The sequence below is a fragment of the Microcaecilia unicolor genome, chromosome 4 (genome assembly GCF_901765095.1).
Source record: "Microcaecilia unicolor chromosome 4, aMicUni1.1, whole genome shotgun sequence".
Classification (NCBI taxonomy): Eukaryota; Metazoa; Chordata; class Amphibia; order Gymnophiona; family Siphonopidae; genus Microcaecilia; species Microcaecilia unicolor.
Genome location: NC_044034.1, coordinates 177,431,292 through 177,446,844, shown reverse-complemented (window position 1 = coordinate 177,446,844; position 15,553 = coordinate 177,431,292). Strand labels below are relative to the sequence as shown.

The following is a 15,553-nucleotide window of genomic DNA, read 5'->3' as shown; positions in this document are numbered from 1 at the left end:
GCCATGGACACTTTGAAGATTTCCTCTCCGTAGGACGTCTCTCCCTCAGCCCCTGTTGGCTCTGCCATTATGCTGGGGACGAAGCGCCCGCCTAGAACCTTCCACGTGCATGATGCCATGCACACCTTAATTTCGGCTCAATGGGATGTCCCGGAAGCGAGCCTTAAAGTGGCTAGGGCTATGTCCCGCCTCTATCCTTTGGCTGTGAGTGAACGTGAGGCCTATCTGTGGCCTACCGTGGATTCTTTAATCACTGCGGTGACTAAGAAACGGCGTTGCCGGTGGAAGGTGGCACGGCCCTAAAGGACGCCCAAGACAGAAGATTGGAGGCGGCCTTAAGGTCGTCCTTTGAGGCGGCTGCTTTAAGTTTGCAGGCCTCAGTTTGCGGCTCCTATGTGGCCAGGGCGTGCCTGACTATGGTGCAGCGGGCTTCCCCCTCGGATCATTCCTTGAGGGCTGATTGGCCGGCCCTGGAATCGGGCTTAGCCTATTTGGCAGACTTGCTGTATGATGTCTTGAGGGCCTCAGCTAAAGGCATGGCTCAGACAATCTCTGCGCGGCGGTGGCTTTGGCTGAAACATTGGTCTGCTGACCACGCCTCTAAATCCCGCCTGGCTAGATTGCCTTTTAAAGGCAAGCTGCTCTTTGGGGTCGAGCTGGACAAAATCGTGACCGATCTCGGCACGTCTAAGGGCAAGAAATTACCAGAGGTCAGGGCTCGGGCTAGTACTCGTCCCGGTACCTCCAGAGGACGGTTGCAGGAAGCCCGTCGGTACCGCTCGGGCAAGTCGGGTTCCTCTGCCCCCTCTTCCTTCAAGAGGAATTTCTCCCCCAAGCAGCATTCCTTTCGCAGAGACCGCCGTCCCGGAGGTGCTTCCTCCGGTCCTCCCCCAGGGTCTCGTACCCAATGACGGGGCCTTGGTCCACGCCCCAGTGCAGATTGGAGGACGGCTGTCCTCGTTTCTGGGCGAGTGGACCACAATAACTTCAGACGCGTGGGTGCTGGAAGTCATCAGAGACGGCTACAAGCTAGAGTTCTGCCGACCCTTAAAAGACGGGTTTGTACTCTCTCCCTGCAAGTCTCCGGTCAAAGCTGTGGCAGTGCAGCAGACCTTGGACAATCTGATCCGCCTGGGCGCGGTCATTCCTGTGCCAGAAAGTCAGCTTGGCAAGGGACGTTACTCCATTTACTTTGTGGTACCAAAGAAAGGAGGTTCTGTCCGGCCTATCCTCGACCTCAAAGGGGTCAATCGGGCCTTGAAAGTGCGGCACTTTCGCATGGAGACTCTCCGCTCTGTTATAGCGGCAGTGAAGGCAGGAGAGTTCTTGGCTTCCTTGGACATCAAGGAAGCGTACCTGCATATTCCCATCTGGCCTCCTCATCAACGCTTCCTGCGTTTTGCAGTCCTGGGACGACACTTCCAGTTCAGAGCCCTCCCATTCGGGTTGGCTACTGCTCCGCGGACCTTTTCCAAAGTAATGGTGGTCATCGCGGCCTTCCTACGAAAGGAAGGTATACAAGTCCATCCTTATCTGGACGACTGGTTGATCCGAGCCCCCTCTTATGCAGAGTGCGGCAAAGCTGTGGACCGGGTAGTTGCTCTTTTGAGCTCCCTGGGATGGATCATCAACTGGGAGAAAAGCCAGCTGCGGCCGACTCAGTCCCTGGAGTATCTGGGAGTTCGATTCGACACCCAAGTGGGCAGAGTGTTCCTGCCGGACAATCGGATTGTCAAACTTCAGGCTCAGGTGGACCAGTTCCTAGTAGCCTCTTCGCTTCGGGCTTGGGACTATGTGCAGCTGTTGGGCTCTATGACGGCCACGATGGAAGTAGTGCCCTGGGCCAGGGCTCATATGAGACCACTACAACACTGTCTGCTGCAGCGCTGGACTCCGGTGTCGGAGGATTATGCTGTGCGCCTTCCCTTGGACCCAGCAGTGCGCAAGGCGCTGAGCTGGTGGCTGAAGACAGACAAGTTGTCTGCAGGGATGCCTCTTGTGACCCCGGAGTGGATTGTCGTCACGACGGACACCTCTTTGACGGGCTGGGGAGCCCACTGCTTGGGAAGGACAGCGCAGGGGCTCTGGTTTCCTGCAGAGGCAAAGTGGTCTATCAACCTCCTGGAACTCAGAGCCATTCGGTTGGCACTTTTGGAGTTCCTCCCGGTACTGGCGTTGAAGCCAGTACGGGTCCTGTCGGACAATGCCACGGCTGTGGCCTATGTCAACCGCCAGGGAGGTACCAAGAGCGCCCCTCTAGCCAAGGAGGCCATGAATCTATGCCAGTGGGCGGAAGCGAACCTGGAACAGCTGTCAGCGGCCCACATTGCCGGAGTCATGAATGTCAAGGCGGACTTTCTCAGTCGCCATACCTTGGATCCCGGAGAGTGGCAGTTATCGGCTCAGGCGTTCTTGGACATCACGAAGCGCTGGGGCCAGCCGAGCCTAGATCTGATGGCGTCATCGGCCAATTGCCAAGTGCCGCGCTTTTTCAGCAGAGGACGGGACCCTCGATCTCTGGGAGTAGATGCTCTTCTCCAACAGTGGCCGACACAGGAGCTTCTCTATGTGTTCCCGCCCTGGCCCATGTTGGGCAGGGTACTAGACCGGGTGGCAAAGCATCCGGGCCGGATAATCCTGGTGGGTCCGGACTGGCCCAGACGTCCCTGGTATGCAGACTTGATCAGGCTCTCAGTGGACGGACCACTGCGGCTGCCAGTGGAGCAGGGCCTGTTGCATCAGGGTCCCGTGGTGATGGAGGATCCCTCCCCCTTTGGTCTTACGGCCTGGCTATTGAGCGGCAGCGTCTGAGGAAGAAGGGCTTCTCAGACAAGGTCATCGCCACTATGCTGAGAGCGAGGAAGCGCTCTACTTCTACTGCTTACGCCAGGGTTTGGCGTACTTTTGCAGCGTGGTGTGAAGCAGGCTCACTTTCTCCCTTCACTGCTCCAATTTCTTCAGTGTTGGCGTTCCTGCAAGAAGGTCTGGAGAAAGGCCTGTCGCTCAGTTCCCTTAAAGTCCAGGTAGCGGCTCTGGCTTGCTTCAGGGGCCGCCTGAAGGGTGCTTCCCTGCTTCGCAGCCAGATGTGGTACGTTTTCTCAAGGGAGTTAATCACCTGCGCCCTCCTCTGCACTCAGTGGTGCCTGCGTGGAATCTCAACCTGGTGCTAAGAGCCTTGCAGAAGCCGCCTTTTGAACCCTTGTCGAGGGCATCTCTGAAAGACCTGACGTTGAAAGCAGTCTTTTTGGTGGCTATCACTTCAGCCAGAAGAGTTTCCGAGCTCCAGGCACTCTCATGTCGAGAGCCTTTTCTGCAGTTCACTGAGGCAGGAGTGACTATTCGCACAGTGCCTTCCTTCCTGCCCAAGATTGTTTCTCGCTTCCATGTGAATCAGCAGCTCTGTCTCCCTTCCTTTCGTAGGGAGGACTACCCAGAGGAATACTCTGCTCTCAAATATCTGGATGTGAGACGAGTCATCATCAGATACTTGGAAGTGACCAATGATTTCCGGAAGTCGGATCATCTGTTTGTCCTGTTTGCAGGTCCTCGTAAGGGTCTGCAGGCTGCTAAGCCTACAGTGGTAAGATGGGTCAAGGAAGCCATTGCAGCGGCTTATGTGGCCGCGGGGAAGGTGCCGCCTATCCAGCTGAAGGCTCACTCCACTAGAGCTCAGGCGGCCTCGATGGCAGAGGCCGGGTCCGTCTCCTTGGAAGAGATATGCAAGGCAGCAACTTGGGCATCGGCCCATACCTTCTCCAGGCATTACCGCTTGACTGTGGCTGCTCGGGCGGAGGCCCGGTTTGGAGCTTCAGTGTTGCGGTCAGGGATTTCAATGTCCCGCTCTGGGTGAGTACTGCTTTGGTACATCCCACCAGTCTATGGATTGATCAGCATGATGATATGGAAGGTAAAATTATGTATCATACCTGATAATTTTCTTTCCATTAATCATAGCTGATCAATCCATAGCCCCTCCCAGATATCTGTACTGTTTATATTCTGGTTGCATTTCAGGTTCAAGTTTAGTCTTCAGTTCCTGTTCAGGAGGACTTCGTGTTCAAGTTTTTTCAATTGGATTATTCAAGAGTTGAGACGAGTTTGTGTTACAGTGAGCTGCTGCATTCCTCTCCCCTCCGTTTTACGGGGCTGGATTGAGACATAAATTCTGCCGGCACTCCCTCCCGCTTCGTGTGGCTGTAGGGCAGCTTTGAACCCCTCCCGCTTTGGCGGTGTTAGGGTCAGTCAGCTCCTCCCGCGGTTGCGGTTGCAGGATAAGCCAGATCCCCCCGCATCGGCGGGGTGGTGTCCCTCCCCCGCTCCACGGGGATGAGCTGGACGAATTCCCCTCCCCCACTTGTGTGTGGATGAGCTGGGTTAATTCCCCTCCCCCGTTTCGGCGGTGGTGAGCTGGGCAGAGTGTCCCTTTGTGGGTGTAATTCTCTAAGTGCTGAGTCCTGCGGATGGAGCTTGGATATCGACATACTGAGGAGTTTCCGGCAGCACATGACCACATATAGGGAGGCAAAAGGATTGCTCTCTATCTCCACCTGCTGGTAGATGGACACAACCCACCAGTCTATGGATTGATCAGCTATGATTAATGGAAAGAAAATTATCAGGTATGATACATAATTTTACCTTAAAACTCTGTAAGGAGACTTCTCCCCTGTTATCCTAATTAGAATAACTGACTATAAATTAAGACTATAACTGTATAAACGCAAACAGTAATGTGATGTCTGTCAGAAAGTAACATAAGTTAAACTTAAAACTTCAAATTGAGTCCCGGTAAATAGTTCTTTCAGCAATTTGTTAGCATGTTAGTGGTGCAAGCTTAATGTTTGCACTCAGCATGTTTGCCTTACTGGCAGTGGCAGTGCTGAGCTGTGTTATAAGAAGGACTTGTTTGATTCCTGGGTTAGATTTTGGCACGGGGAGCTGTGGAGATAGCATTGAGGGGTGAGAGTTGACCGGATGTAGTGCTAGTGATTGTACAGTTCTGAAAGGAGTCCTGGCCCTTAGCCTCTGTCCAAGGATTGTCATTTGTAATTGAGAGTGAGATTAGATGGGATATAAAATTGAGGGGAGAGGGCCCTGGCTCCACTTGAATTGAAAACCCAAAGGAACAGGAGGAGATGAATGCTGCCATTGCACATGCTGCTGTTAGCACAGAAATGAAAACAAACTCTAGTACATTCCACTTTGAAGGGGGATTGAACAGCCCTTGTCCATAGAGGACTACTGCTCTTCCCCAACAACAAAAAAATAAAAGTTAAATCGCATCTGTGCATCCTATTGGTTCTTTCACTGTTACCCTTTTTGTATTGGCATTCACTTTGTGGTGGTTATTGTGAATTGGTAATAAGACTGGACATGAAAAAACAGGCAAAAGTGGGTAAACTGTAAGACAGATGGGAAGGGTCTGAAAACAGATGATAGGAATGATGAAGGAAAATATAAAATCCTACATTCTCAATAGTCATACTTTTAACTATTTTTTTTTTTAAATATGGTGCTACCTTGACCAGCAATTCTTTCTAATTGTGAAGACTTTCTTTCTCATTCTTTATTCCCTGGTTTGGTTGCTTAGGTCCTCTCAGTGTAACTGCCTAAACTTGTGCTCCTCTACTGGCATTAGACTAGAGTTAACATGTAGGATTTCTTTTGCTTGTTTAGCTCCTCAGTCTTTTGACCAAACTTATCAAAGGAACTTAGTCTACAAACCTAAGATTTAAAGTTGAAATCCAGTCTTCCTTATCGCCCTCCAAACATATAGGTTATGCCCCTTTATCAGCAAATAGAAATAGAAAACACTGTATGTTCTTCCATCCAGGTTATATTTACTAATTTTCTTTTCCTCGAGTCTTGCCAGATCAGTTCTGAATCCCACCTGACTTTAATATTCTAAAAACTAAAGTTAATTTTGATAGTGTGTGGTAGTTTTCATTAATCTCCCTCAAAGTTCAGATTATTGTTTGGGAGTATCCCAGTTCTAAGTTCATTTCTCCAGTAGGAGATTCTTCCCTTTCCCACCTGTTTTGAAGAAATTGGGGAAGGTCTACTGCAGCTCTCACCAATCTTTTTGCAGCCATGATCACTGGGCAGCACAAGGCAGTGACGCCCTATAGGAGTACCTGTCCAGGCCATAACCTTAAACATGGGTTTTTCATGATCCTGTCTGGGAAGCTGTGGTCTATAAGCTTTGTTTGAGAAATATTGAGGAGAAGCAGACTGCATGATGCCCTTGTAGGGTAAAAGCCACAATTTTTTGTTCTCTGTCTCCATCTGCTGGTAGAGAGAGACAGCCCACACTTCTGCTGGTTTGGTAAGACTCGAGGAAAGAAAACTAGGTACAACCAAATTCTCCGAGGAAAAGCAGGCTGCTTGTTCTCACTGATGGGTGACGTCCACGGCAGCCCCTCCAATCGGAACACTTTACTAGCAAAGGCCTTTGCTAGTCCTCGCGCGCTCATGCGCACCGCGCATGCGCGGCCGTCTTCCCGCACGAACCGGCTCGTGTTCGTCAGTCTTCTTTTGTCCGCGCTCGGTACGGTCGTGTTTTCGCTGTGTCGTGCCCCGCAAAGTCGACCTCGCGCGTTCTTCGTGTTGTTTCAAAAAAAAAAAAAAAAAAAAACAACCCATTCTGTGTGTGGAAAGAGACTCTTCGGTCTCTGTTCCCCCCGCTATTTCCAGCTTTTTCGCCCCGGTAAGTTTTCTTTCGTCGTCGGGGTAGGCCGCTTTTAGGCCTCGGGTCGAAGTTTTCTTCCCCTTGTTTTTCGGGTGCCTTTTCCGCCATTTCGACTTTTGATCTCGCCGGCGTGATTTTTCCGCCCATGACATCGAAGTCTCACAGCGGCTTCAAGAAGTGCACCCAGTGCGCCCGGGTCATCTCGCTCACTGACAGGCATGCGTCGTGTCTTCAGTGCTTGGGGGCTGGGCACCGCCCACAGGCCTGTAGTCTGTGTTCCCTTTTGCAAAAGCGGACTCAGGTAGTGAGATTGGCCCAGTGGAACGTTTTGTTCTCAGGCTCTTCGTCGACATCGGCACCGGGGGTATCGAGTGCATCGACGTCTTCAGCGTCCAGAACTTCTTCCTCGGCCGCCAGTGCATCGAGGCATCGGCCCTCGACATCGGACAGCTGCATCGACGTCGGTGGTATCGGGACCTCGTCGGCTGATGTCGTCGGACGGTGGTGCTTCGTCTGGAGTGCAGGTGAGGGCTGTCCATTCCCCTGCTGGTGGCGGTGAGCCTTCGGGTGGGTCTCCCCCTACCCTGAGGGCTCCTGCGGTACAGCCCCCCCCGAGACCGACCTCCTTCGGCCTCGGCCCCGAGGAAGCGACGGTTGGATTCTACGTCCTCCTCGTCGGTGCCGGGAAGCTCCGGTGACATGCTTCGTTCCAAGAAATCGAAGAAGCATCGTCATCGGTCTCCTTCCCGTGTCGGCACCGAGAGCTCTGGGTCGCCGAGGGAGTCGGCACCCAGTAGGCATCGGCACCGAGAGGACCGCTCACCCTCTGTCCAGGAGGTGTCGATGCGCTCCGCTCTGGACAGCCCGGAACAGCCTCCACGCCCGGAACAGGTTCTGACGTCGACGCCTGCATCGACATCCATGCCTTTCTCTGCAGCCGCTCTGAACGAGAGCCTCCGGGCCGTTCTCCCAGAGATTCTGGGAGAGCTGTTGCGCCCTACCCCTCTGGTACCGGCGGTGCTTGCGCCTCCGGTACCGTCGAGCGTGGCGCCGGCTGGTCCATCGCCCGAGGTGAGGTCTCCGGCGTCGGTGCCGCGTGCGGTACCGGCTGCCGTCGCCTCCCAGGAAGGCTCCCTGACTACGTCGGCGGAGGGAGCTTCGCCGATGCGGGCGAGGGAGTCTACCTCTCGACGCCCCCATCGTGGACGTGGCTCCACAGAGTCGAGTCGGGCGAGGTTGCAGACACAGGTTCCTTGAACTTGTGTCTGACACCGAGGGTGAGGCCTCGTGGGAAGAGGAAGAAGACCCCAGATATTTCTCTGACGAGGAGTCTGAAGGTCTTCCTTCCGATCCCACTCCCTCTCCTGAGAGACAGCTTTCTCTTCCCGAGAGTCTTTTGCTTCCTTTGTCCGGGAGATGTCTACGGCCATCCCCTTCCCGGTGGTTGTGGAGGACGAGCCCAGGGCTGAAATGTTTGAGCTCCTGGACTATCCTTCTCCACCTAAGGAAGCGTCCACTGTACCCATGCACCATGTCCTAAAAAAGACATTGCTGGCGAACTGGACCAAGCCTCTAAGTAATCCCCACATTCCCAAGAAGATCGAGTCCCAGTACCGGATCCATGGGGACCCAGAGCTGATGCGCACTCAGTTGCCACATGATTCTGGAGTTGTGGATCTGGCCCTAAAGAAGGCTAAGAGTTCTAGAGAGCATGCTTCGGCGCCCCCGGGCAAAGACTCTAGAACCTTAGACTCCTTTGGGAGGAAGGCCTACCATTCCTCTATACTCGTGACCAAAATTCAGTCCTACCAGCTCTACACGAGCATACACATGCGGAACAATGTGCGGCAGTTGGCGGGCTTGGTTGATGCGCTTCCCCCTGAGCAAGCCAAGCCTTTTCAGGAGGTGGTCAGGCAGCTGAAGGCGTGCAGAAAATTCCTGGCCAGAGGGGGTGTATGACACCTTTGATGTTGCGTCCAGGGTCGCTGCTCAAGGTGTGGTGATGCGCAGGCTCTCATGGCTGCGTGCCTCCGACCTGGAGAATAGAATCCAGCAGCGGATTGCGGACTCGCCTTGCCGTGCGGATAATATTTTTGGGGAGAAAGTCGAACAGGTGGTAGAGCAGCTCCACCAGCGGGACACCGCTTTCGACAAGTTCTCCCGCCCTACCTCTACAGGTAGAAGATTTTTTGGGGGAAGGAAGACTGTTCCCTACTCTTCTGGTAAGCGTAGGTACAATCCTCCTTCTCGACAGCTTGCGGCCCAGGCTAAGCCCCAGCGCGCTCGCTCTCGTCAGCAGCGTGCGCCTCAGCAAGGCCGCTCGGCTCCCCAGCAAAAGTAAGGGACGAGCTTTTGACTGGCTCCAGCAGAGCATAGCCGACATCCAAGTGTCAGTGTCGGGCGACCTGCCAGTCGGAGGGAGGTTGAAAGCTTTTCACCAAAGGTGGCCTCTCATAACCTCCGATCAGTGGGTTCTTCAAATAGTCCGGCAAGGATACACCCTCAATTTGGCCTCAAAACCTCCAAATTGTCCGCCGGGAGCTCAGTCTTACAGCTTCCAGCACAAGCAGGTACTTGCAGAGGAACTCTCCGCCCTTCTCAGCGCCAATGCGGTCGAGCCCGTGCCATCCGGGCAGGAAGGGCTGGGATTCTATTCCAGGTACTTCCTTGTGGAAAAGAAAACAGGGGGGATGCGTCCCATCCTAGACCTAAGGGCCCTGAACAAATATCTGGTCAAAAAAAAAGTTCAGGATGCTTTCCCTGGGCACCCTTCTTCCTATGATTCAGGAAAACGATTGGCTATGCTCTCTGGACTTGAAGGATGCCTACACACACATCCCGATACTGCCAGCTCACAGGCAGTATCTGCGATTTCAGCTGGGCACACGTCACTGAGTCCAGTACTGTGTGCTACCTTTGGGCTCGCCTCTGCGCCCAGGGTGTTCACAAAGTGCTTGGCTGTATAGCAGCGGCACTGTCGCAGGCTGGGTGGCACGTGTTCCCATATCTCGACGATTGGCTGGGTGAAGAACCACTCCGAGGCGGAGCCCTGCAGTCCATTCAGATTACTTTCGCCTCCTGAGCTACTGGGGTTTGTGATAAATTATCCAAAGTCCATCTCTCCCAGTGCAGAAACTCGAATTCATAGGAGCTTCTGCTGGATTCTCGGGACGGCTCTGCGCCTATCTCCCAGAGGCGAGAGCCAACAACTTGTTGTCCCTCGTCTCGCGGGTGCTAGCGGTCCCAGCAGATCACAGCTCGGCAGATGTTGAGATTGCTGGTGCCACATGGCCATTCACGTTCATGTGACTCCATGGCCCGCCTTCACATGAGATCATGCCCAATGGACCCTACTTCCCCAGTGTTTCAGGCCTGCTGGGGATCTAGAAGACGTGATCCACCTGTCCACGAGTTTTCTCAAATCCCTGTATTGGTGGACGATTTGGTCCAATCTGACTCTGGGACGTCCTTTCCAAATTCCTCAGCCACAAAAAGTGCTGACCACGGATGCGTCTCTCCTGGGATGGGGAGCTCATGTCGATGGGCTTCACACCCAAGGAAGCTGGTCCCTCCAGGAACGCGATCTGCAGATCAATCTTCTGGAGTTGCGAGCGATCTGGAACGCTCTGAAGGCTTTCAGAGATCAGCTGTCCCACCAAATTATCCAAATTCAGACAGACAACCAGGTTGCCATGTACTACGTCAACAAGCAGGGGGGCACCGGATCTCGCCCCCTGTGTCAGGAAGCCGTCAGCATGTGGCTCTGGGCTCGCCGTCACGGCATGGTGCTCCAAGCCACATATCTGGCAGGCGTAAACAGTCTGGCCGACAGGTTGAGCAGGATTATGCTCAATTCCCGTGTAGTGCGACAGATCTTCCAGGTGTGGGGCACCCCCCTGGTAGATCTCTTCGCATCTCGAGCCAACCACAAGTCCCTCAGTTCTGGTTCCAGGCTTCAGGCCCACGGCAGACTGGGCGATCGATGCCCTTCCTCCTGGATTGGGGGGAAGGTCTGCTGGATGCTTATCCTCCCATACCTCTGGTGGGGAAGACTTTGTTGAAACTCAAGCAAGACCGAGGCACCATGATCTGATTGCTCCTTTTTGGCCGCGTCTGATCTGGTTCCCCTCTTCTTCTGGAGTTGTCCCTCCGAAGAACCGTGGAGATTGGAGTGTTTTCCGACCCTTATCACACAGGACGAAGGGCGCTACTCTGCATCCCACCTCCGGTCCCTGGCTCTCAAGGGCCTGGATGTTGAGAGCGTAGACTTGGTGCCTCTTTGGGTCTGTCAGAGGGTGTCTCCCGTATCTTGCTTGCTTCCAGGAAAGATTCCACTAAGAGGAGTGACTTCTTTCTTTGGAGGAGGTTTGGCCGTCTGGTGTGACAGCAAGGCCCTAGATCCTCGCTCTTGTCCTACACAGACCCTGCTTGAATACCTTCTGCACTTGTCTGAGTCTGGTCTCAAGACCAACTCTGTAAGGGTTCACCTTAGTGCAATCAGTGCATACCATTACCGTGTGGAAGGTAAGCCGATCTCAGGACAGCCTTTAGTTGTTCGCTTCATGAGAGGTTTGCTTTTGTCAAAGACCCCTGTCAAGCTTCCTACAGTGTCATGGGATCTCAATGTCGTTCTCACCCAGCTGATGAAACCTCCTTTTGAGCCACTGAATTCCTGCCATCTGAAGTACTTGACCTGGAAGGTCATTTTCTTGGTGGCAGTTACTTCAGCTCGTAGAGTCAGTGAGCTTCAGGCCCTGGTAGCCCAGGCCCCTTACACCAAATTTCATCATAACAGAATAGTCCTCCGCATTCACCCTAAGTTCTTGCCAAAGGTTGTGTCGGAGTTCCATCTGAACCAGTCAATTGTCTTGCCAACATTCTTTCCCCGTCCTCATTCCTGCCCTGCTGAACGTCAGCTGCACACATTGGACTGCAAGAGAAGCATTGGCCTTCTACCTGGAGCGGACACAGCCCAACAGACAGTCCGCCCAATTGTTTGTTTCTTTTGATTCCCAATAGGAGGGGAGTGGCTGTGGGGAAACGCACCATATCCAATTGGCTAGCAGATTGCATTTCCTTCACTTACGCCCAGGCTGGGCTGGCTCTTGAGGGTCATGTCACGGCTCATAATGTTAGACCATGGCAGCGTCGGTAGCCCACTTGAAGTCAGCCTCTATTGAAGAAATTTGCAAAGCTGCGACGTGGTCATCTGTCCACACATTCACATCTCATTACTGCCTGCAGCAGGATACCCGACGCGACAGTCGGTTTCGGGCAGTCAGTTCTTCAGAACCTGTTTGGGCTTTAGGATCCAACTCCACCCCCCGATGGCCCTGTTTGTTCTGTTCCAGGCTGCACTCTCAGTTAGTTGGTAAATTTTTAGGGTCAATCTCAGTTATGTCCTCGCCGTTGCGAGGCCAATTGACCATGGTTGTTGGTTTGAGTGAGCCTGGGGGCTAGGATACCCCATCAGTGAGAACAAGCAGCCTGCTTGTCCTCGGAGAAAGTGAATGCTACATACCTGTAGAAGGTATTCTCCGAGGACAGCAAGGCTGATTGTTCTCACAAACCCGCCCGCCTCCCCTTTGGAGTTGTGTCTTCCTTGCTTTGTTTTCTACTTATGGGGACTGACGAACACGAGCCGGTTCGGGTGGGAAGACGGCCGCGTCATGCGCGGTGCGCATGAGCTGCGCGAGGACTAGCACAAGGCCTATGCTTAGTAAAGTGTCCGATTGGAGGGCTGCCGTGGACGTCACCCATCAGTGAGAACAATCAGCCTGCTGTCCTCGGAGATACATTCTACAGGTATGTAGCATCGCTTTTCTCCTAAAACTTGGATTTTTAATTTAGGGGCCATTTCAAATTACACTGTCATCTAAGATTTGCTCTTTGGGGTTGGGAGGCTGGTGATCTGCTAGTTACTTTCTCTTTTGCTGGAGTTTTCTTTCTTGTCCTTCCTGTTTATATTCTTGGGCAATTCCATAAACTGACACTTTGAGGTACTAGAGGTACACACCATTAATTGACAGGTGCCTATGTGCACTAGTGCTATTCAATAAGGTATCTACTAAGTGCCATAGCACTTAACTGCAAAGAGGGGTTGTATGTGTGAGCAGGCCATGGGTATGTTGCCAAGGTATGTGCAAAGTTTATAGATTATAAATTAGGTGTATCACTTGCACATTTAGACACACCAGCTTATGCCTGTCAATTAACATGGCACAAAAGGGTGTGCCTAAACATGGGTGCACCAATGCTGACATATGCTAGTATTCTATACATGTAATCTTAGCACCAAGATGCCATTAAAGAATTGGTGCTAAATGCAAGGCATTAGGGTGTCTAAACTGAAGTGCCAATTTATAGTATTGCCACATTTGTGTATACTTAAGTTAATTTTTTTTTGTATTGTACATTGCTTTACAGTTATGCTGAAAGGACAATCCATGAAATGTATTAGCATTTATTTACCTTTACTGTATAATGCATATTATACTAAATCCAGCAGTGATCAATACAAAGAGGAGAGAAGGCTTCCCTGCCAGTATTTGTGATTGTCCCTCCCCCCCTCCACCCCCCCCCAAAAAAATCTTTTTATTTTTGTAAATTTTAGTTTAGGTTTGGTTCTTTGAGTGTTGCTTTTTGAACTGACCTAAATATCTTAATACCCTAACAGAAAAAAATCTACAAAGATCAGATGGAGTATATGCTGCAAAATCATGTGTTCCCACTCTTCAGCAGTGAGCTTGGCTACATGAGAGCACGGGTAAGACAAGAGGCTTGTACTCAGGACTAGAAATAGATTTAACACAGTTTCTTACAACAAAATTGTTTTCCCCTTATGATATAACTCCTTTTCCCTTATTTTTTCTCCACTTGGTTTTTCTTTGCTCTCACCTTCCTCTGTCCATTCCTATTTCTTCTCCAGCTCTTGACATTCAGGTTGGACTGTGTGATAAATATTGGGTATCCCAGCACTTGTGCTTTTTCCAATTTCTGCTAAGGCTCCTGTTCTTACAAGTGATCCTGTTCCTTTGTGTTCAGATTCATACTTAATTGATATCCCAAGTCAAAAGTGGAAGAATCCTCTTTGAGCTCATGTTCTGATTTGAAGTAGTGGTTTTAAGTGACTTACTTCCTAGATGATGAATCTGGTGTTAAATGGCAAAAGAGGTGTGTGGCACAGTAGTGATCTGTCCTGGCAGTACGGCCACTCGGGTTTTGCATTCTGACCATACAGCTCACAATAAACCTCAGCTGAGATGAGATCATAGTACCGGTCTAGTGCTGTCTTAACCCTGGCTAATATTTGTTATAAGTTTAATTTTCTCCAATTTTTGGTAGCGGGACTATAAAGGCCACTTGTAGTTAATGAAGCTGTTATTATTTTTTGATATAGTGCCCTTTTATAAGAAACTACATATAGTTCATTCTGCAGAGACCCTACTTAAATGCTTCAACTCTGCAACACAACATAACCTTAAATCGTATTGGACATTATATATTCCTTATTATCATTCACCTTTATTGTACCTTATAGCCTAACCTTACCTGACCCCTATTTCAATCTATATTTGTTTACCCCTACCGGACTTGACATTCACCTTTATGCTATTTTGTAATCCACATTGAGCCTTCTAATGGGTGGGAAAATGTGAGATACAAATGATACAAATAAATAAATAAATAATGTAAACATATATTTGTTTAAACAAATCAAAATGAATCTTGGTCACAACATGTGGCAGAAGGCAAGATTTAAATTCAGGTGTCCTGGTTCCCAGCCCTTCATTCTAACCAGTAGGCCAAATACATGCTCTAGGAGTTGAATGTTAGAGGCTGTGCCCACTGTCTGGATTTTCCTGACGTCCCACTACTTGTCATTTTATGTATAACAATTACAGCAGATTAAAACAGAGTGACTGGAAAAATTGCATAAAGAATAGGGCTGCACATTAATCGCGGGTTAATGCCATGATTAATTCTTTTTTAATCACAACTAATAAATGCTTTAATCACCCATCCTGCATACCCCTTGATGGCTCCCCCGTACTTTCCAAGTTCCTTAGCAACACAACAAAGTCTATACGCTGCCTGCTCAGGAGCCTCCCTCTGACCTGTCCCACCTCTTGAGGAAACGGGAAATTACATCCGGGAGGGGGGGGGGGGGCAGGATGGGTCAGAGGGAGCCTCCAGAGAAGACAGGCTGGCAGCATATAGGCGGCGTTGCGCTGCTTTTGAAGGAACTTGGAAGGTACAGGGGAAGAGAGGGAGTGATGTTGGAATGGGGGGGGGGCAGGGAGCAGAGCAGTATTGTACCTGAGGGGGCGGGGGACCATAGAGCAGTGTTTGGACTGGGGGGGTGGAGGGAGGTGAGGGGCAAGATATTACACCCAGGTGGACAGGGGGAGAAACATAAACATAGGAAAATGTAGGCAGATAAAGACCATATGGGCTATCCAGTCTGCTCATCCATATTATCAGTTATCCCTATCACTCTCTTAGAGATCCTATGTACTTGTCCCAAGCTCTCTTGAATTCAGATACTGTTTTAATCTCTACCACTTCCACTAGGAGGCCATCCCACAAATTCACCACCCTTTCCGTGAAGAAATATTTCCTTAGGCTAATTCTGAATCCCCTTTCACCTTCATCGTGTTCCCCCTTGTTCCATTGCTTCCTTTCAGTTGAAAGACTCGCCTCCTGTGTATTTATGCCGCATAGGTATTTAAATGTGTCTATCATATCTCCCCCTCCAGCCTTTCTTCCAAAGTATACATATTGAGATCTCCACCTTAAGGTCATCACAGGTGATCACACCCAAGTCCCGCTCCTCTTTTGTGCACAAAAGTTCTTCACCCCCTA

General features: G+C 51.0%; 1 protein-coding gene across 1 annotated transcript in view; it reads left to right on the top strand.

The window, feature by feature from the left end:
* The window catches only part of IPO7 (importin 7), a 188,326-nt gene that overhangs the window by 97,060 nt on the left and 75,713 nt on the right, over positions 1-15,553 (top strand). Inside the window, 1 exon segment of the mRNA XM_030201007.1 lies at positions 13,365-13,454. Within this exon segment, the coding sequence (XP_030056867.1) occupies positions 13,365-13,454 (90 nt within the window).